General features: G+C 55.0%; 1 protein-coding gene and 1 long non-coding RNA gene across 2 annotated transcripts; both read left to right on the forward strand.

The window, feature by feature from the left end:
* The first annotated feature begins 696 nt into the window (after nucleotides 1-696).
* LOC123632660 lies at nucleotides 697-1883 on the forward strand. The gene is made up of 2 exons (XR_006733419.1): nucleotides 697-966; nucleotides 1738-1883. It is a non-coding gene; the product is annotated as an uncharacterized LOC123632660 (long non-coding RNA).
* An 8750-nt stretch (nucleotides 1884-10633) lies between these two features.
* On the forward strand, nucleotides 10634-23370 carry GUSB (glucuronidase beta). The gene is given in 13 exon segments (XM_045543203.1): nucleotides 10634-10857; nucleotides 12088-12273; nucleotides 12595-12726; nucleotides 12728-12777; nucleotides 12959-13101; nucleotides 13503-13690; nucleotides 14023-14175; nucleotides 14389-14567; nucleotides 14644-14790; nucleotides 16987-17071; nucleotides 18736-18912; nucleotides 21468-21603; nucleotides 22987-23370. Coding segments are annotated over 13 exon segments (1956 nt in total). The 5' UTR covers nucleotides 10634-10647; the 3' UTR covers nucleotides 23157-23370.
* Nucleotides 23371-23644: the final 274 nt, after the last annotated feature.

The raw sequence follows: 23644 nt of genomic DNA on the forward strand, positions 1-23644 counted from the left end.
TACATATATATTTGTCAACCTGGAAGGCGGAAACTGGCAGCTCCCTCCTCTCGATATGTGTGAATGGAAAATCAAATCCATGACTCTATTAGTTCCTTATTCAAGTATGAGTTTGAGAGGCTTTGGGAGGCATTATTACAGAGTGATTAAGAGTGACAGCACAGACTCTCGGAACTAGAATGATTAGGTTCAATTCCCAGCTATACCCCTTACTAGCTCTGTGGTATCAGAAAAGTTATTTAACCTTGGTGTGCCTCAGTTACCACACTGGGAAATGGGAATAATAACAGTATTTACTTTTTTGGGTTGTTGTGAGAAGCGAATGAGTTAATAATGTGTGAGGCGCCCAGATGAGGACCTGGCACATAGTGTATCAGAATAGGCTGGTCAGGCTGTAGGAACAAAGAACTCCAAAATCTCAGTTGTTCGAAAAAATAAAGGTTTATCTCTTGCGCACGCTACGCATGCATCACAGGTTGGAAGGGGGGCTTTGGCCACCCTCAGTCACTCAGGGATCCAGGCTGACAGATGCTCAATGCGGACACAGTCACCGCAGCAGGAAAAGGGGAAGTGGCAATCAGACGTTGGCTCGGAACATTTTTGCTATTTACGTTTCGTCAGGCAAAACGGTCACATGGTAACACCTGACTTCAAAGGGGCAGAGACGTGCCATTCCACCTTGTGCCCAGAAGGGGGAGCACCAGAAATATCTGCGAACAGCACTGATGGCTACCACAGTTAGCTAACGGAATTTAATTTTAAAAGTGGGTAGAGGAGAACTCAACGAGGAGGCAACGTTGGTGCTGAGGCTTAAACGACAAAGAAGGGGGAACCGTAGGAGCGACGCGTGCGAAGTTCCTAAGGCAGGAGTGGGCTCGAGACATCCGAGGAACAGAGGAATGGCTCAAACGTTTGCAGCCTGGAGATGAGAGTGGGAACTGGGCGGGGGCTGCCCTGTAGGCCACGGTGAGGGGTTTGAATCTTATTTCAAGTGTATCGGGAAGCCACGGGAGGGTTTTAACCAGGGGATGTAGTATGATTTTTGTAAATACAATTTGCTCTCATTGCTCCTGGGGGATGGGCAAGGGTGGAAAAACGAGATCAGCTAAGAGGCAACAGTCCGGGTGGGAGGTGCCTGGGCCTGGACCCAGGCAGCAGCGATGGAGGTGGGAGGGAGTAGGCACAGTCAAGCTCAAGGTTAATTTTGTAAGTCGAGCCGATGGCCTGGCTGCAGAGGGAAAGAAAGGAATCAGGATTCCTGGGCTTCTGCCTGAGAAGCTGAGAGGTTGCTGAGATTGAAATTTCTACCAGAGTGGAAACTGGGTGGCCCTGGGGTCTTCTGAATCAAGGGTTTTGGTTTGTTCATGTTAATTTTGAGATGCTCTTGGGTTTTTAAGGGTGGATATCAGGTAGGACTTCAGTACCTGAACTTGGAGGTCAGTGGAGTAGATAAGGCTGGAGATATAAACTTGGGGGTTGTATTAGTTATCTATCGCTGCATAACAAATTATCCCGGACTCAGTGGCCTAAAACAACAGACATTTATCATCTCACAGTTTCTCTTGGTCAGGAGTTTGACAGCAGCTTAGCTGGGTAGTTCTGGTTCTTGAGGAGGCGGCTCAGCAGGTGGTAGGAGCCCTCCTGGAAGCCCCCACACACTGGATCAGCATCAGTAACTTTGTGCACGGAAGTGACGAAACCACTTATTTATCTTACTTATCTCACTGAACCCAGCAGCTTCCTCAAGCTCAGCTTCCTCTCTGCCCAGAGTCTACTCCACTGTTGCTGGACATGAAGACAGGAGAAAAATCAAAGGGAAAGAGAGGATGATTTTAACCGAGTGAAGTAAAAATATCCTACTTGTTGTAAATCTTACAAAAACATGAATGTCTGCGTTTGGTCTGGGTTCTCCCCAAAGCAGAGCTGAGACAGGGCTGGGCTGCTGACTGTTTATTCGGGAGGTGATCCGAGCGTGCAGGGTGGGTGAGACGGGGAAAGGAAAAAGCCCAGATGGGGTGGGTTACTGACGCCAGAACTGCAGAAGTGGGGGTTGAGTCCACTGGGGACTCGGGAGCAAGCGTGCAGAAAGTCTCCCAGAATTTCCAGCCTGCGGGAAAGGAGGTGGGAGCATGTATCCACTGGCCCCCATCCCCTGCGGGGGCAGCTGCCCTGGGATATTTCTCTGCCCCTGTCTTCTTGTGTGCTTGCGTGGGGGCCGGGTGGGCTCCCACGGTGCTGAGAGGGGAAAAGGTCCAGTGGGGGACGCTGCCAGTTCCCGGTGCCCGAACTCTTCTGGATCTCACAGCCAAGGCGGAAATCGCAGGGGGCCGAGGGGATGTGGCGGGAGGCAGCAAAAGTGTCAGCTTTCGTCACTCCTCTGCCCTCACTCCGATCTGCCTGTGGCCCACATAGAGTCCACCCTGAAGCTGAACCTTCGACACGGCAGCCACCTGCAATCTGTAAGACACGGAGTATGGGAGGGGCAGTGAACAAAACACAGATCCCTGGTGCTGTGGCTGGTGCCAAGGCCCATAACCGTGTTCACGGCCTCCTTCCTCTTCCGCCCCGTCTAGATGCCCTTCAGCCTCGGCCAGGTGTCTTGCTGTTGTCAGGTGTGGTCGCTGCAGGTTGCTGCTCGCTGTTAACACGGGGCGCGGGGGCTCCCAGAAACAGCCTAGTAAGTCCCCTGTGGTCCAGACGTGCTCCTCACTGCCCCCTGATGTAACCTCATGATAATAAGGTTGATTTCTCTGGCCAGTGTAGACATCTTTTCTTGGCTTGATAGTCCCTTGGCTGAGGAACCCAAAGTTGTAGTTCACTGAGCCCTTCCTGTGTCCGTGTGCCCTTCGGGGAAAGCATTCCCCTTACCCTGAGCCTGGGAACCGGGACCTCTAAGTCCATCCGACCTGGCTCTTTCCCTTTGGGGACCCCCAAAGATCCTGGTGTGGCCACGGGCCTCCGCCCTGCCTGATGTTACCAGTGTTGTAAGAACAAGCCCTGCCCAAAGTCTCACTTCTGCCAAGGTGTGTCTGATGCCAAAATTCTCATCTTCTATCTGGGGTGGAAAAAAGCAAAAGTGAGGGGGTGAGTTCCCACTCTGTGGCCACACGGTGTCAGAGGAATGTGGTCGCTCTCCCCTGGAGCCCTGCAAGCTGCCCTTACTGTGCCAACACGGTAAGAATCTCTGGAGGGCTTTCCCGTCCGAGCAGCCCACCCGACCGCATCCTCCGCATGGAGATGCTGCCCTGGGTGGGGGCTGACAGGTTCCAGACAGCACGCGAGGTGTGTGGTGCTTTTGGAAAGCCCCAGGGCACCGTGGCCAAGGCTCACTCTGGCCAAGTCGTCGTGTCCATCCACACCAAGCTGCAGAACAAGGAGCGTGTGACTGAGGCCCTACATGGGGACAAGTTCAAGGTTCCTGGCTGCCAGAAGAAAGTGGGATTTTACCAAGTTTAATGCAGGTGAATCTGAAGACACGGTGGCTGGCAAGCAGCTCACCCCTCATGGCTGTGGGGTCAAATGCAGCCCTGATCGTGGCCCCCGGACAAGTGGCCGTCCCTGTGCTGGCGAGGGCTTCCACCGTGTTGCCCCTCCTCACACCCCCCAATAAGTTCTACTTCCTGTCCAAATAAAATAAAACAAAATACATCCCAGGCTGGAAACACAAACTGTAAAAATGGGTCACCAGAAGAGGTGATGAGCGAAGCCCTTTCTACTTCTACTCCCTTTGACTCACGGACTGTGTGGCCCAGCTTCCAGGGACCGCCAGCTGTCAGCACATACCACGTCCTGGAGGGCAGTGTTGTCCCCAGGCTTTTCAAGGCCACCCCATTTTCCTAACAGCCTGCCCACTTCCGGGTGATGCTGGACCAATGGATTCTGCCAGCATGTGGCCGTTGTCACACCCCTTTCATTATAAAATGGGTCCTTTGATTTAAGGTGATAAAATGCCAGATCTTATTCTTTAAGCTCAGACTCGGCAAGTCCTCAGTCACTGACACTGGTGGAGACACTGTGGCGGGGAAGCAGACCCCCAGTCAGAGTCGGTGTCGGCGGGAAATCCTAGTCAGTCGTCCCCGCTGAGCGGGAGCCGTGTGCCCAGGTGTGATATGTGCTGACTCTGACGTGCTCAGCTCCACTCCCTCACATCATCCCCTTTTCTGTCCGTGCGTCTGAGCCTGGCCCTGTGGAGCCGTGTTTTCCTGTCCGTGCTGTGCTGAAGTCTGGAGGCCAGGTGGGCAGCAGGGTTGAGAGCTGGAGAGGGAGAGGGGGACATCGTGTGAGGCACCCTCCCCAGGTGGGATCTGCACCTGTGGTTGCTGTCAGGAGGGGGCTCCTGTCAAGGAGGTAGGGCTTCTTTTGCTGGTCAGAGGATCCCGGTAAATCTGGAGCCTCAAGATTTTCAGGCACAAACACCCAAATGGCCACATCCCAGATCCCAGGGTCTCACTCCTTCCCTACCAGGGCCCTGACTCTAGCAGCTCCGGCACCGTAAGGTTGATTACTAGGCTCCATTTTCAATTCAGTCTTCCCGGCAGCTGCAGGAGGTGAAGGTCCCTTTAAACAGTGCCAAGGGGCCTCCTGGCTTTCACATCATGCCCCGCCCCGTATTGCCAGTTGATTGAATGGAGCCTGTGATTCTTTTCTTTTAAAGTTTCCTGGGCATTTAGCAAATCAGCTTACTCTGCAATCCTTGTAATTACCCTTACTTGTCTTTCATTGTTACTCATGTCTCATTGTTACTCACATTTCAGTGTTTCTCCTTCTACCTGTACTTCATCTCAGTTCAGAACAGGTAGAAGTCTTAGTAATGATAATGCTACAGTACTGCAAGAATCATCACCCTCTACTTACTGGAGCAACAGCGGGTCCTTGTTGCTGAGTGATTGGAAAGGTTGTCTAGTTCCAGAATCCCATCCTGAAGGTTGGCTTTCTGAAGCCACTTCTGGTTGGGTCCTCTTGAAAGCAGAACCCAAGCAAAGACCTATTAGACACAGCATTTATTTGGGAAGTGGTCCCAGGAATCAGGAAGAGTAAGACAGATGCTATCATCTGAATTTTGCTGTCCCCCCCTGCAAATTCATGTGTTGGAACCTAATACTGTGTTAACATTAAGAGGTGGGGCCTTTAGGAGGTGATTAGGTCACAAGGGCTCTGCCCTCATGAATGGCATTAATGCTCTTGTAAAAGAGGCTGGAGGGGGCCTGTTGGCCTCCTGCCATGTGAAAGCACAGCTGGCAGATGCCATCTGTGAGGAACGGGTCCTTACCAGACATGGAATCTGCCAGCACCTAGATCTTGGACTTCCCAGCCTCCATAACTGTGAGCAATGCATTGCTATTGCTTGCAAATGACTCAGTCTAAGGTATTTTCGTTACAGCAGCCTGAAGGGACTAAGAAAACAGAGTGGGGAAACCAATATCAGGGTGCAGTATCAAAGTCAGGCCTTTGCCTTGCACAGCAACTCCCAGCGTTGCCTGCCTGAAGGAGGAGAGGCTGAAACACTCAGCCAGTGGCTCCTGTCTCCCTCTGGGTGAAGGTGTCCCCGGGTTATTAGTACCCATTTCACCCCCACTTCTCAGCAGAAGCAGAGTTTAGCAGTTTAGAGTATACCTGGGGTGCAATGCTGTCGGGCTTACTCTGCCTCTGCAGGGAACTGACATTTGTCTGGATCAAGGAATGTTTGCTCAAGTCACCCCCCCCCCCCACACGTTTGTCCTCCTTTCCTTGATCCTCTCACTGCTCACCCTCAGGAGTCTCAGCTCTCAGTCCTCATCCTCCCACCATCTACCGTGCCCTGGAGTCCTATGAGTGGGCTTTATTAGGGTGTTGCTGAGTTTAAAAGGACACATTCCTGTGTTGATTGCCTCACTGCCATAACCTAGAATGAAGAGGAAAAATACCAAATTTAGCAATTTGGAAATGCCGTGGGGACTCAATCCAGGTTAGGAGGAAATTGCCCCTCAAGGCTGATTTACTTTTCAAACTGTTCACCTGAGCCCCGGGGAGACACATCGTTCTGCCCTAGTAGCTATTTCAGACAAGTCCTCCCACAGATATTTGGAGGAAAGCCTCAAAAACAAAAGCTACAGAATACAGACAGCGCGCACGAGGGTTGGAGCTCAGGGACTGCCCCGTGCTTGTTAGCTTGGTTTTCCCCTTTCCACTTCTGCAGAGTGACTGGCAGGTGTGTCCTTAGAATGGAAAGAGCTGGTGTACCTGCCCTTAGGAGCAGCCAAGAGGGAGCCGGTCCCACTCCGGGTCCAGCCTGGGGCACGGGGAGAAGATCCCCCAGGGGTGGGGTGGGTGGGGGCAGCAAGTGGGGGAGAGAAGTGGAGGGTGCAGTGGAGATGCTCCAGAGGCAAAGCTGTGAGTGGCGGCCCGGGGGCGGGGGGGGGACGGGGGAGGCTCTTGGTGGAAGAACAGCTTCCAGGCTAAAAACCTGGAGGAGCCAGGTAGATTCAGAAAAATGGGAAGGGTAGAAGAAATGAAATTTTAGCTTGGTAGAGGAGCAAGTTTGGAGTGCAGAAGGAAAATAAAAATCTCGTTTCCGCCCACCAAAGCCTCACACAAAAGGGAAAGTAAAGGCCTCAGACACCTGTGAGGAACTGGCCCCACAGATCTTTCATTAGGGAAATTCCTTGCTGGCCCCAATAAACAAGGACATGGAATTTGTATCTTTAGGTCTGCAGCCCATGTCTGGCTCCTGAAACTAAAGTGCGTCTGACTCCACACTGTAATGAATTACACATTTATCTTCACAGGCAGCAGAGCAGAGAGAAGACAGGATCAGACATTCTTCCGCCTGTCCAGGGACATCTACGTATTTGACACTTCCTTCACTCCCTTTTTCTCTTCTAATAGTCTCTGTCTTATGTAAAATGTAGATTTCTGTGGGTCTCATAAGAACGTAACCATTTTGTCTCACTAACTCCCTGCCCCGCTTTTCTTCTTCTGTGTGCCTTCGAAATGTGGAAACTTCCAAATTCCCCTCTGGAAGAACAGCCACAGGTCTTTCTGTGGTTTGTGTTTTTCCCGGGCGCATCCTCGACTTTGGCTTGATAAACCTCCACTGACTGAGATTTTTGCGTCAATCACTTCTTTTGAATAGACAGGAGTAAGTGAGGCTGGTGAAAACAAAAGATGGTAGGTGGGGAGAAATTTCAGAAGTGGTGGGGTTTGGGGGACGAAAGGACGTAGAGCGTGGCAGCCTCGGGGAGAGGGATGGCAAGTGAGGTCCTGGAGGTCACGGGGCTAAGGCCAGGATGGGAAGGCCACTCGCAGGGCACGAGTGCGATGCCGAGGGCTGAGCCAAGGGCGGCTCCTTGGTGGTTCGGGGCGTGTGTGTGCAGAGGCCGGACAGCGACCTGGAGGCCAAGGGAAGGGAAAGGCGAGAAATCTGTGCACGGACAGAGAAAGACTTCTCACTCAAAGATTAGGATATAATGGCACAAGAAGTTTATTTACTTTCTTGAGAAACAAAGAGAGAGAGGGAGAGAGAGAAAGAGAGAGAAGGAAAATGGCACCGCAAGAAGGAAGGTGGAAAGGTGTTGGCGGTTGAGGAAAAGCTGCTTTGGCTTTTAAAAGGTAAAAACGGTTGTTTCTTTTTTTTTCTTTGCTACAGACTGAAAACAGAAGCCTCTGCGCAGCTCTTGCGGGTGCTTTGTATTCTTTCCTCTTTTCTCTGTGAGGCCTGGTCACCTGAGTCCGTGAGATGCGTTTTGGGCAGGAGCTGAGGCAGAGGCCGAGCAGGGAGCTCAGACCCCCCTGTCTGCCTCGGCCTCTTCAAGGATGAGAAGATGAAACTTAGAGATAAGGGGTCAGGCCACAGGCGTTTTAATTAAACAAAACAAAGGGGATAGTTGTGTTGTGAGTTTCCTCTTCAAAGGGGCAATTAAGTGCTGTGAGTTTATTTCCCTTTCTTTAGTTTGTTTTCCTCTGTTAGATAGGTTATCAGTAGGGCTGCCTTTCAGGAAGTGAAGAAAAGATGTTTCAAGGAGCATCAAGAATGAGAAGTTTAAGAGGATAAGATGAGGTAAGTAGTCAGAGACAGGGAGGAAAGGCTTCCAGGCAGAGGGGAGGCAGCAGCCAGCGCAGGGGCATTTGTAGCGTGGTATATTCAGGACCCAGGAGCTGGGAGGGCGGGGGCCACAGATCGGGAGGAACCATGATAAGGAATTTGGATTCATCCTCGAGGAGATGGGGACATGCTTATTCCTTCCCTTCATGTCTTGTACTCAAAATGTTGGGGATTCTGGGAAGGGGGTGTTGAAAAAATTTAAAATAAAATAGAAAAATGCTGGGGCATCTCAGGGCTCATCTTTGGACCAGTTCTCTGCCTGCACGCCCTCCTTTGGTGACTTCGCCCGTTCCCCACACTGACAACTCCCTGTTTATACAATATCAACACTCGTATGTGTACAAGGCTGTACAATTAGGGAGACCAGGGCCTGGTTCTTAGGGTCACAAATTCAGAAACGAATTTTATTAGTTCTTTCCCCTTCTAGCCCGATAAGACAATGAAAAATCTACTTGTACTAATTATATATATGTAAGGGCTGACCGGTAAATGAAAACTCAATTTATTAATTTATAGAAGCAGACCTTTGTTTTTTCCTGTTTGCTTTCTGTTTTTTAAAAGCATTTATTGGTTTGATTCTGGCTGTAAAAATAATGGATGTTCATTATAGAAAATTTGGAAAAAACAGAAAAATATTAAAAACAATGAAAGTCATATATAATGCCAAAAATAACACTTCATATATATCTATATACGTCTGTGTGGAAATAATTTTAACAATATTGGGATCATACTTATCAACCTGAAATAATCATAAGGATCAGAATCCAGTTTAAAAGAGTTTATTCAAGCACAAAGCTGAGAATTCCGGCATTCTGGTAACACAGAGTCCAAGGAAGGGGGTCAGTGCTCCAAACCTGAAAAGTTAGGCAGAAAAAGAAATTTAACAGGATTGTAACAGAAGAAATGGCTCGGAAAAACAACAAAAATGTTTTATGTCTCTTTAAAATGTCCCCCAGTCTTTTTGGAGAACTAGGACCCTGTCTCAGGCCCATGGTCAGGAGGGACAGGGGAATGTCTTTTGTTCTTTGTGCCACAGGAGGTGGCCCAAGGAATTGTCTGGGCGGAGGTCACGAGATCGAGATCGTCTTAGCTGAAGATGGGATTAATCAGGGTAGAGGTAACAAGACTGTCTTAGCCGAAGATGAGATTGATGAGAGCCTTTGAATGCTCTGTACCTCTCAGAAGCAAGAGGTTGGTACTTTGAGATGGGAGTCTGCCAACCTCCTAATTTGCCAGCAAATTAATAAACTCTTTCCTTCCCCTCAAACCACTGGTCCTTGCTCTTCTGATGTGGCCTCAGGGACAAGTGCCAAACTTTCAGTAACAGGATTACAACATTTTTCATACAGGGCTGGTTTATGAGTTACAGCAATTTGAGTCATTACAGCTGTTTTCTTTTCATTTTTCAATTTAAAAGAGTATATATTTAACAGCCCATCTTAGGCAATGTAAGACGTTTTGTGTAAGAGGGAAGTTAATCTATAACGAAGATGAACAGCGAAGAAGGAAGCACTGCTTTAGTCTTTTACAACATTTTACAAAATAACGTAGGTAAAGAAAAGGTTAATATATAATCAGAGGAACAAAGGTTATCGGTTCCAAAGATAACAGCTGCCTAGGTTACAGAGGCCTGTCAAGTGACTCAGGTTCCATAATCATATTCCTTTAAGGCTCCAAATAATTTAAAGTTCCAAAGCTTTGATTTTGAATTACTTATTTTTACTTACTGTATATACATTTGTATCCTACTTTCTCTTACTTTTGGTAAATTAAGTTTGGCCTAAAACTGTCTCATAAATAGTGAACTGTAACTTAAGAGTGTAAACGTTTTGGAAAAGGTGTTTAGACTTTGTGCGTTTCTAAAATGTTATTTACTTTTACTACACTGGGAATTCCATTTCCAGCATCAAGTTCCAACATCAGGGGTTGCTTTGGTGAGCATGAAATCAAACCCGAGGTGGGGGGGCACTTAATTGTAGGAACAATTGTATGCAGGTTAGGTTACCGGGACCCCGAGGCCCCCACCTCTCCCCATCTTTATGTGCCAGAAATGCCAAGAGGGAGCCCCTGGCCCCTGGGTGGGGTCGGGGCCAGAGACCCAGGGTCAAGGCTATGGCCTCACCCTATGCCAACAGGCAAGAAGGCTTTGCTTGGACCTGCCCAGTGTCCGGCAGGGGTAAGCGAGTGGAGGCGTTCCTTGAAGAAACAGGGGGAACCCAGTCATTTGGGGGTTCTGCCCTGGCCTGAGGCCCTGGATGGGCCGCACGGGGCGGGAGCACCCCCGGGTGGGCAGGGCAGTGACCGGGGCGGGTGGGGCCTGGCATGGAGCCCTGGGCCTTGCTCGGGCGGGCGGCCCGGGCACATCGGCTCTTCAGGGCTGAGGTTGGGGTGAGGGTCCCCCTACCCCAGAGGCCGGGCCTCGGGCTCCCGGGGGCCCTCTCGGAAGCGTCTGGCCTCACGGGGCTTCCCCAGGACGGGCACTTGCCCTCGACCAAGATGGCGCGGGCGGCGTCGGGAGAGACACGTGACCCCGCCCGGGCCCGCCGAGCGGCAGCGCCGCAGTCATGGCCCCGGGGCAGGCGGGCGCGTGGGGCGCGCTCGGCCCGCTGCTGTGGGGCTGCGCGCTGGCGCTGCAGGGCGGCATGCTGTACCCGCGGGAGAGCCCGTCGCGGGAGCGCAAGGAGCTGGACGGCCTCTGGGGCTTCCGCGCCGACTTCTCCGACAGCCGGCGCCGGGGCTTCGAGCAGCAGTGGTACCGGCGGCCGCTGCGCGAGGTGCGGGGCCGGGCGGTGGCAGGGAGGGGGCCGCGACCGCAGGCTCCTTGCCCTGCGCCCCCGGAGCTGCCGGCCAGGGGGACGTTAAAGAGTGACGGTCTGGGGGGCTGCGGGGCTGGGAGAGGGACCAGGAGGGGGAGGCAGGGGGCGGGCCGGGTCCCGGACAGCTGTTCGCGCCTCGCGCCGGCGCGCCGCCCCAGCGCCGGGGAAGGTGCTGCCGAGCCCTTCCGGAAGGGGGAGCCGAGCCATGTCCTTCCCGCAGCGTCAGCCACACACAGCTAGGGCGCGGAGGTGGAGGGGGCCAGGAGGAGGGAACGGTTTGGACATCTTGGGGCCAGCTGTGGCCAGGCAGGAAGGATCCTGGGTTCCAAGGTTCAGCTAGAGGATGGGGCGTGGTACCCAGCCATGGAAGGACCCCACACCGGCTTCCCTCCTGATTTGGGTCGGGTCGGCAGAGGAGTAGGACTGGGTGAGTGCTCTGTGCCCGTCTGGGGCTTGCATCTCCTAGATCCTCCTTATCTGACTCTGCTGCCCAGCGAAGGAGTTGAGCACAGGAGTAGAGCAGGGGGCTGGGTGTCCCAGTAACAGTTTCCTCAAAGAGGGGGCCCTGCCCCCTGCCACCCTTCCTCCCTGGGCAGACGGTTGGTCATCTGCCTCTTAGTCAGGGTCTGGCCCTTCTAGCCTCAGACTGGGATGTGGCCCTGGGCTCACCCTGTCCATGGAAATCTTGGCCCTGCGCCAATTGCCATGAGGAAGAAGTTTTGGCCTGGCTGGTGGCTCACACCTGTAACCCTAGCAATCCGGGAGGCCAAGGCAGGTGGATGGTTTGAGACTAGCTTGAGCAAGAGCAAGACCCTGTCTCTACTAAAAATAGAAAAATTAGCTGGACGTGGTGGTGCACCTGTAGTCCCAGCTACTTGGGAGGCTGAGGCAGGAGGATCACTAAAGCCCAGGAGTTTGAGGTTGCAATGAGCTATGATGATGCCACTGCACTCTAGCCGGGGTGACAGAGTGAGACTCTGCATCTAAAAAAAAAAAAAAAGAAGTTCTGTCCCCATGGACACAAACCATCCTGGCAGTTGACCTGTTGTCAGCCAGCAAGTTCCACTAATATTTATAGAGTCCCTACTGTGTGTCAGGCTTGAGTCAGGATCCGGGGTACAGCTATGAAGGACACTGATCCTAGGTTCGTAGGGGGTCTGGACCTGACCCCAGCCCTTCTTCCCCCAGTCGGGCCCCACCCTGGACATGCCGGTTCCCTCCAGCTTCAATGACGTGGGCCAGGATGCGCAGCTGCGGAGCTTTGTCGGCTGGGTGTGGTATGAGCGAGAGGTGGCCCTGCCCCAGCGATGGAGCCAGGACCTAGACACGAGAGTGGTGCTGAGGATCGGCAGCGCCCACTACTACGCCATCGTGGTCAGTGCCGTGAGCACAGCAGGGCGAGTGGGCAGGCACGGCTGCTGAGTGTGCACCGGCTGCCACCTGACAGCCTGCCTCTTGGGGTGGGGCGGTGGGGGACACTCATGCCCTACCCTGGGGTCTGTGCCCTGGCTGGGGAAAAGTTGCCTAATCTGCCCCCTTGGAGCATCATTCTTCCTGTCAGGCTGGCAAGGCAGGTGGCAGCTGGCAAGTCCCTGAGCCCCCACGTCCTGTACTTCATGTGAGGGAGTACCTGGGATGGCAGGCCCCCACCATGCCCTAGCCTACTGCCCCCTCCATGTCTCGCTGTGTCTGCAGTGGGTGAATGGGGTCCACGTGGCAGAGCATGAGGGGGGCCACCTCCCCTTCGAGGCTGATATCAGCAAGCTGGTCCAGAGTGGGCCCCTGTCCTCCTGCCGCATCACCATCGCTATCAACAACACGCTCACCCCCCCACACCCTGCCGCCAGGGACCATCCAGTACAAGACTGATACCTCCAAGTGAGCAGCATCCTCGCCCCCACCCCCAGCATCTCCCTGCCTGCCCAGCGGTCTTCCCGCAAGGGATAGGGTGGCCTTAGCAGAGGGGAGGCCCTGGGTCTGGGGAGGCCAGGGAGATGTGTGAGCTAAGGTCAAAGGATGCAGGGCAGGGTCCCAGTTGGCCGTTGTCCTCTTACTCTAGGTACCCCAAGGGTTACTTTATCCAGGACGTAAAATTCGACTTCTTCAACTACGCGGGACTGCACCGGCCTGTGCTCCTCTACACCACACCCACCGCCTACATTGATGACATCACCGTCACCACTGGCATGGACCAAGACACTGGTGAGGGCTCCTGGCAGGATCTGCCCTCAGCAGGGGCCAGAGTGTCTCTGTTCCTCTGTGGAAAGATCCCCCAGGGAAAAGGCCCTTCCAGCATCTCCGGACCCTCACAGGTTCCCATCCGCCTAAGAAGCTACAGTCCAGACTGTCCGAGCTCGCCAGGGTTTCAGAAATCACACGTGTGGTTGACGTCACCTTGAGAAGTGGCATCGTGTCTAAACTCACATAGCTCAGGATGAGAATCCTTGTCCCTTCCCCCTGGTGCTGCCCGCACCTAATCTCCCCTTGATGCGCAGTGTGCTCAAGATGCAAGTGGCCTCCTCGGAGTGGTGGCTGCAGGGCGCCCCCATCCTTGTGACCCAGGCTATGGCTCTCCCTCAGTCTTGGTCTCTCGTTTCCTGCAGGGCTGGTGAATTACCAGGTTTTCGTCCAGGGCAGTGAACACTTCCAGCTGGAAGTGTGTCTTCGGGATGAGGAAGGCAAAGTTGTGGCTGAGGGGACAGGGGGCCGGGGCCAGCTGCAGGTGCCCAATGCTAACCTCTGGTGGCCGTACCTGATGCACGAGCATCCTGCCTACCTGTACTCATTGGAGGTAATGGTGGTTTAGGACTGGTGCTAAGGGAGGTCCCTTGCCCACATCTGGTGGCCCTGGCTTCCGCAGGAGCCCAGGACAGGTGGGCAGGCAGGCATGGGCTTCCTGATTTTTTCCACCGCTGGTGGGGAGGCCCAGTTTTGAGGAGCAGGCCCCAGAGGCAGGGCAGCGGGTAGTTCCCCTGGCTAATGGCAGAGGCTTGAGTTTCTGCCGCTCTGCTTGCAGGCCCAGAGGTGGGCCACTCTGCTGTGTGAGGGTCCTTCCTGCCGGAGGGCGGGCGGGTGGTGCTGGTGCCGTCAGGGTGCTCACGCCTGGGGCTCTGGCTCTTGCAGGTGAAGCTGACTGCGCAGACGGCAGCCGGGCCTGCGTCTGACTTCTATGCTCTCCCTGTCGGGATTCGCACGGTGGCTGTCACTGAGAGCCAGTTCCTCATCAATGGGAAACCTTTCTATTTCCATGGCGTCAACAAGCACGAGGATGCCGACGTGAGTCAGGGCTCCTGGCTCCCTGTGGCAGCCGTTTCTAGGATCATCATCTTTCACCTTCCCGCGTGCCGGAAGCAGTGAAGCCGACTGCCCCAAACCACGCCACGGTGGGGCTGGGGCTGGACAGAGGGCTGATGGGGTGACTGTCCAGGGGTTCACCTCTAAAAGGGACAGGGACGGGGGCAGGGGTCACTCTGCTCTGCTGTCCCCTAGATCCGAGGGAAGGGCTTTGACTGGTCACTGCTGATGAAGGACTTCAACCTGCTTCGCTGGCTGGGTGCCAACTCCTTCCGCACCAGCCACTACCCCTACGCAGAGGAGGTGATGCAGCTCTGCGACCGCTATGGCATCGTGGTCATCGATGAGTGTCCCGGCGTGGGCATCGTGCTGCCGTGAGTGCCCGCTGCCCGCTCTGCTCAGCCTTCCCCGGGCCGGTGGGCCCTGACGTGCTCTCTCCCCCGCCCGCAGCGAGAGCTTTGGCAACGTGTCTCTCCAGCACCACCTGCAGGTGATGGAGGAGCTGGTGCGCAGGGACAAGAACCACCCGGCAGTGGTGATGTGGTCTGTGGCCAACGAGCCTGCCTCCTTCCTGACACCTGCCGGCTACTACTTCAAGTGAGTGCCCCGCCCCCGGGCTGGGGTCAGCACCCCCTCCCAGCCAGACTGGGGGCCCGTCCCTGTGTGTGATTTTCAACCCAGCCAGACCCACTGTCTCTTTCTCTCACCTGAAATGAAATCAGAATTAACATAACCTATTTATACACATAACTTCAATTTTTAAAAAAACCACGGCCTAACAGTGAGAGGGGAGTCATTTATAAACGCTGCCTGAGTGCATGGGCCTGACTCCCCTGAAGACCCAACACGGGTCAGAGCCGGCACCCAGAGCTGGGACGCCCTGGGAGCACAGGGCGAGAGCAGACTGTGGGGCCCCTGTGGGCACTCCGGGCCCCATGAGCGGGTGTCCTTACGTGCTGTGCAGCTCTCCATTCACGGGGAGCTGCGCTGGGTGGTTCCAAACAAAACCAAGTAGAACCATCCCTCTGCTTCTGCGTATCTGCCTTCCCGGGAGATGCACCGTGGGTTAAAACTGAGCAGAAACCGCTTTGTAACGCTCTGGGTCCGTCTGTACAGTGGAGTTAGGCCGTATGAGGCTGGTTTGTCAAGCACACAGTTGTCAACAGGTTTTCCAAAGATGTCCATGTTTGAAATATTCTAAAGTTACATTGGCCGGGCGCGGTGGCTCACGCCTGTAATCCCAGCCCTTTGGGAGGCCGAGGCAGGAGGATCACTTGAGCCCAGGAGTTCAAGACCAGCCTGGGCAATGTATCAAGACTCTGTCTCTACAAAAATTTTAAAAATTAGCCGGACATGGTGGTGCACTTGTAGTCCAGGTACTCAGGAGGCTGAGGCAGGAGGATCACTTGAGCCCAGGAGTTCAAAGTTATAGTGAGCTGTGATAGTGCCACTGCACTGCAGCCTGGGTGACAGAGACTGTCTCAAAGAACAATAATAATGATAAATTTAACAAATAGAGTTATGTTGTTAGACAAGACCAGACCATCTGAAGTTCATGGTCCCATTCACCAAACAGTAATAGCTCCCCCCAGTGCATCATTGCCATGGACCGCATTGGGTGACTTAGGGGGGCCTCCCTGCAGTGGGAGTTCACTGTTGCTGAGGAGGCCGGCCACCCAGGGTGTTCCTTTTCTTTCTGACAACTGCACTCGTCGCTCAGCCTGCAGAGGTGAATCGTTTCACTGAGGCAGAGGCTGCACCCCAGGTTCAGGGAGTGGTTGGAGCTGAGCCGAGTCTGTCGCGGGTGCAAGGCCCTGAGGAGTGGCCCCCGCCTGGACAGAGGACAGCTCGGAGCTCGGGGGGAACAGGGGCGTGCTGAGCAGGGCCGGGTGGAGAGAACCTTGGCGCGAGGGTGAGGAGTATGTGGGTTCCCAGGAGCGGGTGCCCCCGAGGCTGCCAGACAAGCTTTCCGGGGGGAGCGCGAGGGAGGCGCGTGTTTCTGGAGCAGGACGTGGCTGGGACGGCGCAGGCTGCAGGGGCTCCGCCGGGCTGTCCCCGGCCCGCCCGCAGCTCCCAGCTGACACCGGCCGCTGCGGGGTGGGCTGGAACTGGGGCGCGGAGGGCCCTGCTCTGCCCTGCGGAAACCGCAGCCCTCGCTGGGGAGGGGAACGGCAGGGACAGCGTGGGAAGGGAAAGGAATGGGCCGTGGGGGAGAGGGGAAGAGTCGGCGCCAGCGGGGACCCGCCCTGGGATCCCGACCACCGACCGGCCGCTCTGTCGGGAGCCTCGGCTCCGCGGTCACGCGACTCGGCCGGCCGTTTCTTCTGGGAGGCTGTCCCGGACTCCAGCCCAAGTCATGTGCCCTGTTCTTCCCCGTCATAATTCCTGCCACTTCTGTCGTTCCCGTTCGCGTCGCTTGTCCGGCGGGCGTCTCTGCTCGGCTGTAGAAGCCGCCCCAGCCGTGGGCGCAGGTGCCCGCGCCCCGTGCGTCCCTGTTCCCGGGAGCCGCAGGTGAGGTCCAGAGCCCGGCTTTTGGCCACGTCCGGCCCAGAGGACTCAGCTCTGTGTGCTGCGAGGGTGGCCGCCCCTCCAGGAGGCGGGATCGGGGGGCCGAGAGTGATGTCGGGGAGCGCGGGCTGAGGCTGGAGGAACAGGTCAGCGCCCCTGAGATGGCTTCAGGATGGCAGGAAACAGAGGGTCTGTGTTTGGCTTTGGGGCAGAGGGACGGGAGGTGGGTGCCCGAGAGCGCTTCCCAGACTGACGGAGCCTGTGTCTTCCTCCTTCCGCGGACAGGACGGTGATTGCCCACACCAAAACCCTGGACCCCTCCCGACCCGTGACCTTTGTGACCAACTCCAACTACGCAGCAGACCTGGGGGTGAGCCTGGGGGCCCCCACGCCCCTCCCCTCCCCTGCCTGTGCTCGGGTCCTGCGCTCCCGCTCGCACCTGCGCCGCCGGAAGCCCCGTGAACCGTCGGCTTTCATAGCTGGTCGCTAGGTTGGAGGGAACTGACCGACCGCTCCCCGCCAGCAGTGCGGCTTCCGAAACCCACAGAGTGGACGTAGGGAGATGCGATTTGGTCTTAGTTTGGACTCAGCGTTTCTTGCACCTCACTTTAATTCTGTGCACCTCAGTCTAGGATCTCAGAAAATGTCAGGTGTTTAAGGGAGCTCAGAGTTCATCTGGCCCAGGGTTTCTCAAACCTGGCTGGTTGTCGGAATCACCAAGGGGAGTTTTTTCAAAGTACAGACCTCTGGATTCTGAGATTCTCATTTGGCAAGTCCAGGCTGAGAACCTGAGTTTGTAAAAAGCTCAGTGATTCCACTGATCAAGTGGCTTTGGGGACCACTGACTGGTTGCATCCCCTCAGATCGAGAATCGAAGGGATGGTGCACACAGCCGGGGGTGGCGGGGGGGGGGGGGGGCAGAGCTGGCCGCACCTCGCGGCCTCCCTCGCCACCCCAGGGCTCACTGGCCTGGGCACAGCAGCCCCGCAGAAGTGTTGAGTTGCATGGAAGGTGTAAAATGTAAGAGCAACAAAATGCTCCTTCCCTGGGGAGTTAAAGGGAGGCGTGCTTACGGAGAAAGAGCTGCAGAAAGAGAAGCCATCTAAAGACAGAGCAGAGGAGCAAACAGCATGTAGAAGGATGAGTTGTGAGTGCCGTCACTCGAATGTGGACAGAGGCTCGTCAGCCCGTGTTCCCGTGCCGTTTCTCAAGAACACCCCCTCAAGGAAGCACAAAGGCTGTGGCAAAACTCAAGTTGCACTCGGATGTTGTCGGAGCCCGGTGGTTTCTCCTCCCGCTCTCGTCCTGTGTGTGGACGGGGAAGCCTCGCCTGGGCGCCCTGGGCCGGGCCTCTGCGGTGGCCACACTGGCCTGGTGGGATCCACGGAGAGCGTGTCCACCCGAGCCTCCCCCGCCTGCGTCTCCTGCCACCACCATTGAGAAAGACGTCAGTCCAAGCGCAGGCTTTGGAGATTAGCACTTTTACTAGAGGTGTGTTCGGTGACATCAGGAACTAGCCAGTTGGACACAGGAGCCTTTGCTGCTAGTCTGAGCGCCCCCGTGTTGAGGCTGGAGGCCGTCCTGCCCTGGCATCTAAGGCCCCTCCGAGGAGGGGGTCTTCCAGCCACCCTGCAGCCCCCAGCACTGCCTCACGAGCGCCGTGGTGAATCAGGATTTTTTTGGGCGGAGAAGAACTGTTCATCCCTCAGGTGGGAACATTTCTCCAGGGCGAGGTGAGCGAAGCCCAGGCCGGGAGCGCTGCCTGGACAAGGTCAAAGCCAGCTGGGCTGGGCCCCAGACGTGGGCCGAGGACTGCAGCCCGGTGCCTCGTGGCCCGCAGCAGCCGCGGCACGTCAGGGCTGTCAGCCTGGAGTGACAGCCCTGCTCCATTTGGGTCACTTCTTGGCCACCTTTCCTACCTGTGGGCAGGATGATTTCAGGATCTAACTCTTTTCTCTGTGGAGGGAGCCCTGTGAGTGTGCATTGCCACGCAGTCTTCTCATGGGTGGACATGCTGTCACGCTCTCGTCCTAGGTTCCGTACGTGGACGTCATCTGTGTGAACAGTTACTACTCCTGGTATCACGACTACGGGCACCTGGAGGTGATTCAGCTGCAGCTGGCGACCCAATTCGAGACCTGGTACAGGGCCTACCAGAAGCCGGTCATCCAGAGCGAGTACGGAGCGGAGACGATCGCAGGGTTTCACCAGGTACGCCGTGTGGGACCTCGTGTGTGCTTTCACTCTCTGGGCAGTGGTGTCCCGCCTGTCCCGGGCTTTCCCTACCCGTCACAGGCACTGCCCACCTCCCTTCTGCTCTCGGGGCCCAGCCCCCGCAGCCCCCGCCCCGGAGCCAGGCCTCTGCCTCTCTCGCTGGGTCCCCGGAGGCAGCCCCTCCCCGCTACCCAGGCCATCTTCCTGACAAACCCAGCCCTGGAGTCCTGTCACTGGCTCCCTCCGGCCCACAGGACGAAGCCCTAATCCCTGTCGGGACGCTCAGTGTCCTTTGCTCTCTGCTCTCCTCTGGGTTGTCACCCTGTTCTCCCTTCACTCCGGCCACTGTTTCCGCTGTGCTCGTTTGCTGCCCCCGCCCCTGCCTGGGCTGCTTCTCTGGCCTGGGGGCCCCAGGTTAGCGCCACAGCCGCCCCCTAGATTGCTGCTCAGTGTCCCCGCCTCCACTGAGCTGTCCCCTCTGTGGGGAGCTCCACCCTCTGCTCTGCGTCCACCGCAGCTTGTGCCCGTCCCCGTGTTGTGCCTGCGTGGCCCTCATGCCCGGGGCTCTCCTTGGCCAGACTGTGCTCCCGCAGACAGAGTGGCTCCTGCTCACTGTCGTGTCCCAGGCACACGTCGCGGGCTAAGTAGTGTTTCCTGAGGGGATGGGTGGAATGTTGGAGGAAGGTTCAGTCACTGGCTTTGTGCTCATTTTTGTGTCCATTTCCTCACCGAAGAGACGCTGCTTTGTCTTGTGGGGATTTTTTTCACGTGGATTCCTGAACCGCAGCCGGCCCCTTGTCCCCACCGCAGCCCCTCGTGCTCGCTTGTCACGGCTGCTGAGATTCCCTGGGGACAGCATGCTTCTGGCCACACTTGTCCTCTGCGCACTGAGTGGCCACTCGCAGCGGACCGCGCCGCTCCGTGTGCGCCCTTAGTTCACCTTGCTCACGCAGAATGCCACGCCCACAGACTCGTGCTGTCCCTCTTTGAAAAGGTCACCAACTCTGAATTTTGAACAAACTCAGAGAGTCAGCACTGACGGAACCTTTGCAGTGACGGAAACCCTCGGTACCTGCACTGTCCAAACCCGCAGCCACCAGCCACACGTGGCTACTGAGGACTTGAAATGTGACTCGTATGACTGAATTGATTTGGTGTAATTTAACTTTTTTTTTTTTTTTTGAGACAGAGTCTCGCTTTGTTGCCCGGGCTAGAGTGAGTGCCGTGGCATCAGCCTAGCTCACAGCAACCTCAAACTCCTGGGCTTAAGCGATCCTCCTGCCTCAGCCTCCCGAGTAGCTGGGACTACAGGCATGCGCCACCATGCCCGGCTAATTTTTTTCTATATATATATTTTAGTTGGCCAGATAATTTCTTTCTATTTTTTTAGTAGAGACTGTGTCTTGCTCTTGCTCAGGCTGGTCTCGAACTCCTGAGCTCAAGCAATCCACCCGCCTCGGCCTCCCAGAGTGCTAGGATTACAGGCGTGAGCCACCACGCCCAGCCTGATTTAATTTAACTTTAAATGTAGGTAGCCACGTGTGACTCGTGGCTATACTGTATGAGACAATGTTGGTTCATGTCCATTAAAACAAAGTAAGAAAATCTGCATCCTGCCCCGCCCTCCAATTCGCCTTTGGAGCTGGAACAAGGTACGGCTCAGTCCTGCGGTTGCATTGTCAGTGCATTTCATGGAGCACATTAGTCCTCGTGGGAGAAGAAAAAGCCGACAGTTTTGTCATCTCCCAGAATAACTGAAATGCTGCATCCTCAAGCATCTAAGACTTGAGCCTCCAAAGAATTCCCATGAGATGAAAACTCGGACTGTGTGCCCCAAGAACATCTTCTCTGTCGTTATGTCACAGCATGTGACACGTGGGAGCATGCCACTAAGTATTGATGAAGTCCTCAGATGTGGCCTTCTGCTTTTGTTGTAGATGGCCTGCCAGGTGACGGGCCTTGTCTCAGCCCCCTGCTGACTGTCCCCTCGCTCCTCCTTTGCCCTCGCCCACATGACGCTTAGGACGTGTGTCTTCCTAGGTTGTGAAGCCTGTGAGGGCAGGGACACTTTCCCTCCTTGTCTGCCGCTGCCCCTCCAGTGCCCGTCACAGCAGACACTGGACAGTTCGCTGAATGGACACAGGTGTCAGCGGCAGCTCCTTCCCCAGACCAGCGGATGCGTCCGAGGCCACTTAGCCAGAGTCTCACTAGCTCTCAGTGATGCACTGGCAGCTGCTTAATACTGGAGGCAAAGACACGTTTTTACTTCTAGTGTAGTTCAGCTTTAAGATGGAAAAGTGAGATAAGGCAAATATCAGATTACATTTATACATAAAGCAGTTGCTAATTAAGGCTTTAAAAAAGTCCCTTTCTGTACGCGGGGTTACGTCATCCCCTGGCTGTCTCTGCCCCGGCATCAGCGCGTCCTGCAGTCGCTGCAGCCCACTCTGAGGACAGATATTTCGGTCATAATCGAGTGGATCTTTATTTTCATCTAACATTTACAATCCTGCCAGTTCTGACTTTGAAATTCTCTCTGCCACGCGTGCCAGGACCCGCCTCTCATGTTCAGCGAAGAGTACCAGAGAAGCCTGCTGGAGCAGTACCACTTGGTTCTGGACCAGAAACGCAAAGAGTACGTGGTCGGGGAGCTCATCTGGAACTTTGCCGATTTTATGACTAACCAGAGTAAGTGGCAGTTTGGCTTGTGGAACGTACCTTCTAATTCTTTCAGGCTGGCTTTCCAGTTCTGCACATTTGCTTGTAAGAATATTGGAGACGAAGGAGGAGAGCTGGTTTAATCAACGCAGGTTGCACAGAGACTTTCCCAGGAAAAGCAAGCTGTGCCTGGGCAGCAACCAGGAAGTTCCGTGCGGCTTCCCAGATCGTCCTGTGGTCAGAAAGCGAGGGGAGAGACCCCGTGTCAAGGCGGCTTGCTTCTGTCTGCTTCACAGCAGTGTGAGGAAGACCCGGGCCTCATCCTGGATTCACTTTTGGGATATACTCGTTATTGCAGAGTAGGATACAGCACCTGAGAAACTTAAGATATTCAGTCTGTTTTATGTTATTCACTTGTAGAAAGCTGCCCACTGAACACACGCAAGTTTGAAAACGTCTTGAGTGTGGGAGTGTTTAAGTCGTCAAAGAAGAGACTAGAACCTGGGCTCTTCCCAGTGGGGGAAGACGAGGCTGTTGGTTAAATTCTGGAGTCCCCCATTCTTCCCTGTACCTGTGCATTGCTAGTTTCTTGACTTACATTAACTTAGGATGGCAGTCGGGGATGGGGGGGTGGGGAAGGCTGTGGCGGTGGGGGGAGTCGGGCCTTTGAGTGGTTCAAGTTTCAACTAAAAGTTAGAACGGAAAGGGGACGAGTGAACTAGATGAGAGGAGAGAGGTATAGAGAAAAAGAACAAGAACACAGCCTCCGCTCTGCTTGGCACGGGAGATGAATGGGTTCTGGAAATATCCGGCATGGCAGTTTGGTGGAGGGGTGCACTGGGTCCGTGTGGTAGCAAGTTTGCTCACTGGGCAAGTCCCCTAACCTCCTCCTCAGTGGGGGTCACGCCGCCACCTGTGGGTTGGTGCTGGGACTTGCTTTTCGGGGCAGAAAGGGTCTCAAGCCTGTTGGTGGGGGGCTGTCTGCATTTCCCTGCCCGGCTCAGTGTCGCCAGCGTCGCCCCTCCCAGCCTCAGCGTGCACAGACCGGGCGCGGGCGGACCCTGAGCTGTGCTAGCGGAGCCCACGCGGGCACCCCCGGCCGGGACTCTGGCTCCCGCGGGGCGTCCTAGAAGGCCCAGGCCGTTCCGAGGGCGCTTCTCTGTGGAACCCGTAACGTTTTAAACCTGACCTTGAAGTGAAAGATAAACTATTTTGGATTTTTTTCCCCTAACGGACGAGGGAGCTGCCGTGTTTGGGGAAAGCAGTGGTATTTAACTGCTTTATAAACTGTCACCGCAGACCAAGCAGTCTGTAAAGAGGACGTTTCTCTTTGCTGCCCAGCTTGGCTCCAGTGTGATTCCAGTTTGGCCCATCAGGAGTCGTCTGAACCACATTTTGCCTTGTTTTTTTTAGCACCACAGAGAGCTCTGGGGAATAAAAAGGGGATCTTCACTCGTCAGAGACAACCAAAAAGTGCAGCTTTCCTTCTGCGAGAGAGATACTGGAGACTTGCCAACGAGACCAGGTACCACCGCTCCGTGGTGAAGTCACAGTGTTTGGGAAACAGCCTATTTCCTTTTTAAAGCAACAACTACCTCTCTGCTGGCACCGCCTCTGTCTGCCCCTCCTCCCCCAGCAAGGGGCAACTTCCACAGCGGTGAGCAAGTGCTTTCTGGACTGTTGATGGCAGACCAGAAAGTTCCTGGTCTGGATTTTGTGGTAGTCTGCTGAGGGGAACGTTAGAGGTGAAAATAAAAGCTTTTCTATTATGGGAATAAAGAGTTGGCACAAAACTGACCACGTATATATCTAAGGATCTGTACTGCCGAAAAGCATCCGAAATCGTTTTTATGTGTCAGGCTGTTTTCACAGCCCTAACTGTGTGTGGACTCTTTTGAAAAACTGCTTTCAACACCCACGCCACGCTCAGAGCTGCTGGTGGCAGGCAGTTCCCACAGGAACGGCGCCGTGGTCCCGGGGCCCCACGCTTGCACAGCAAACTGGGCCAGCCTTGACCGAGCGAGTGTAGACTTTCCACTGCTGTTCAACCCCACAGAGGAGCTGAAGGCCC

Source organism: Lemur catta, chromosome 2, assembly GCF_020740605.2.
Source record: "Lemur catta isolate mLemCat1 chromosome 2, mLemCat1.pri, whole genome shotgun sequence".
In the NCBI taxonomy this organism is placed as follows: domain Eukaryota; kingdom Metazoa; phylum Chordata; class Mammalia; order Primates; family Lemuridae; genus Lemur; species Lemur catta.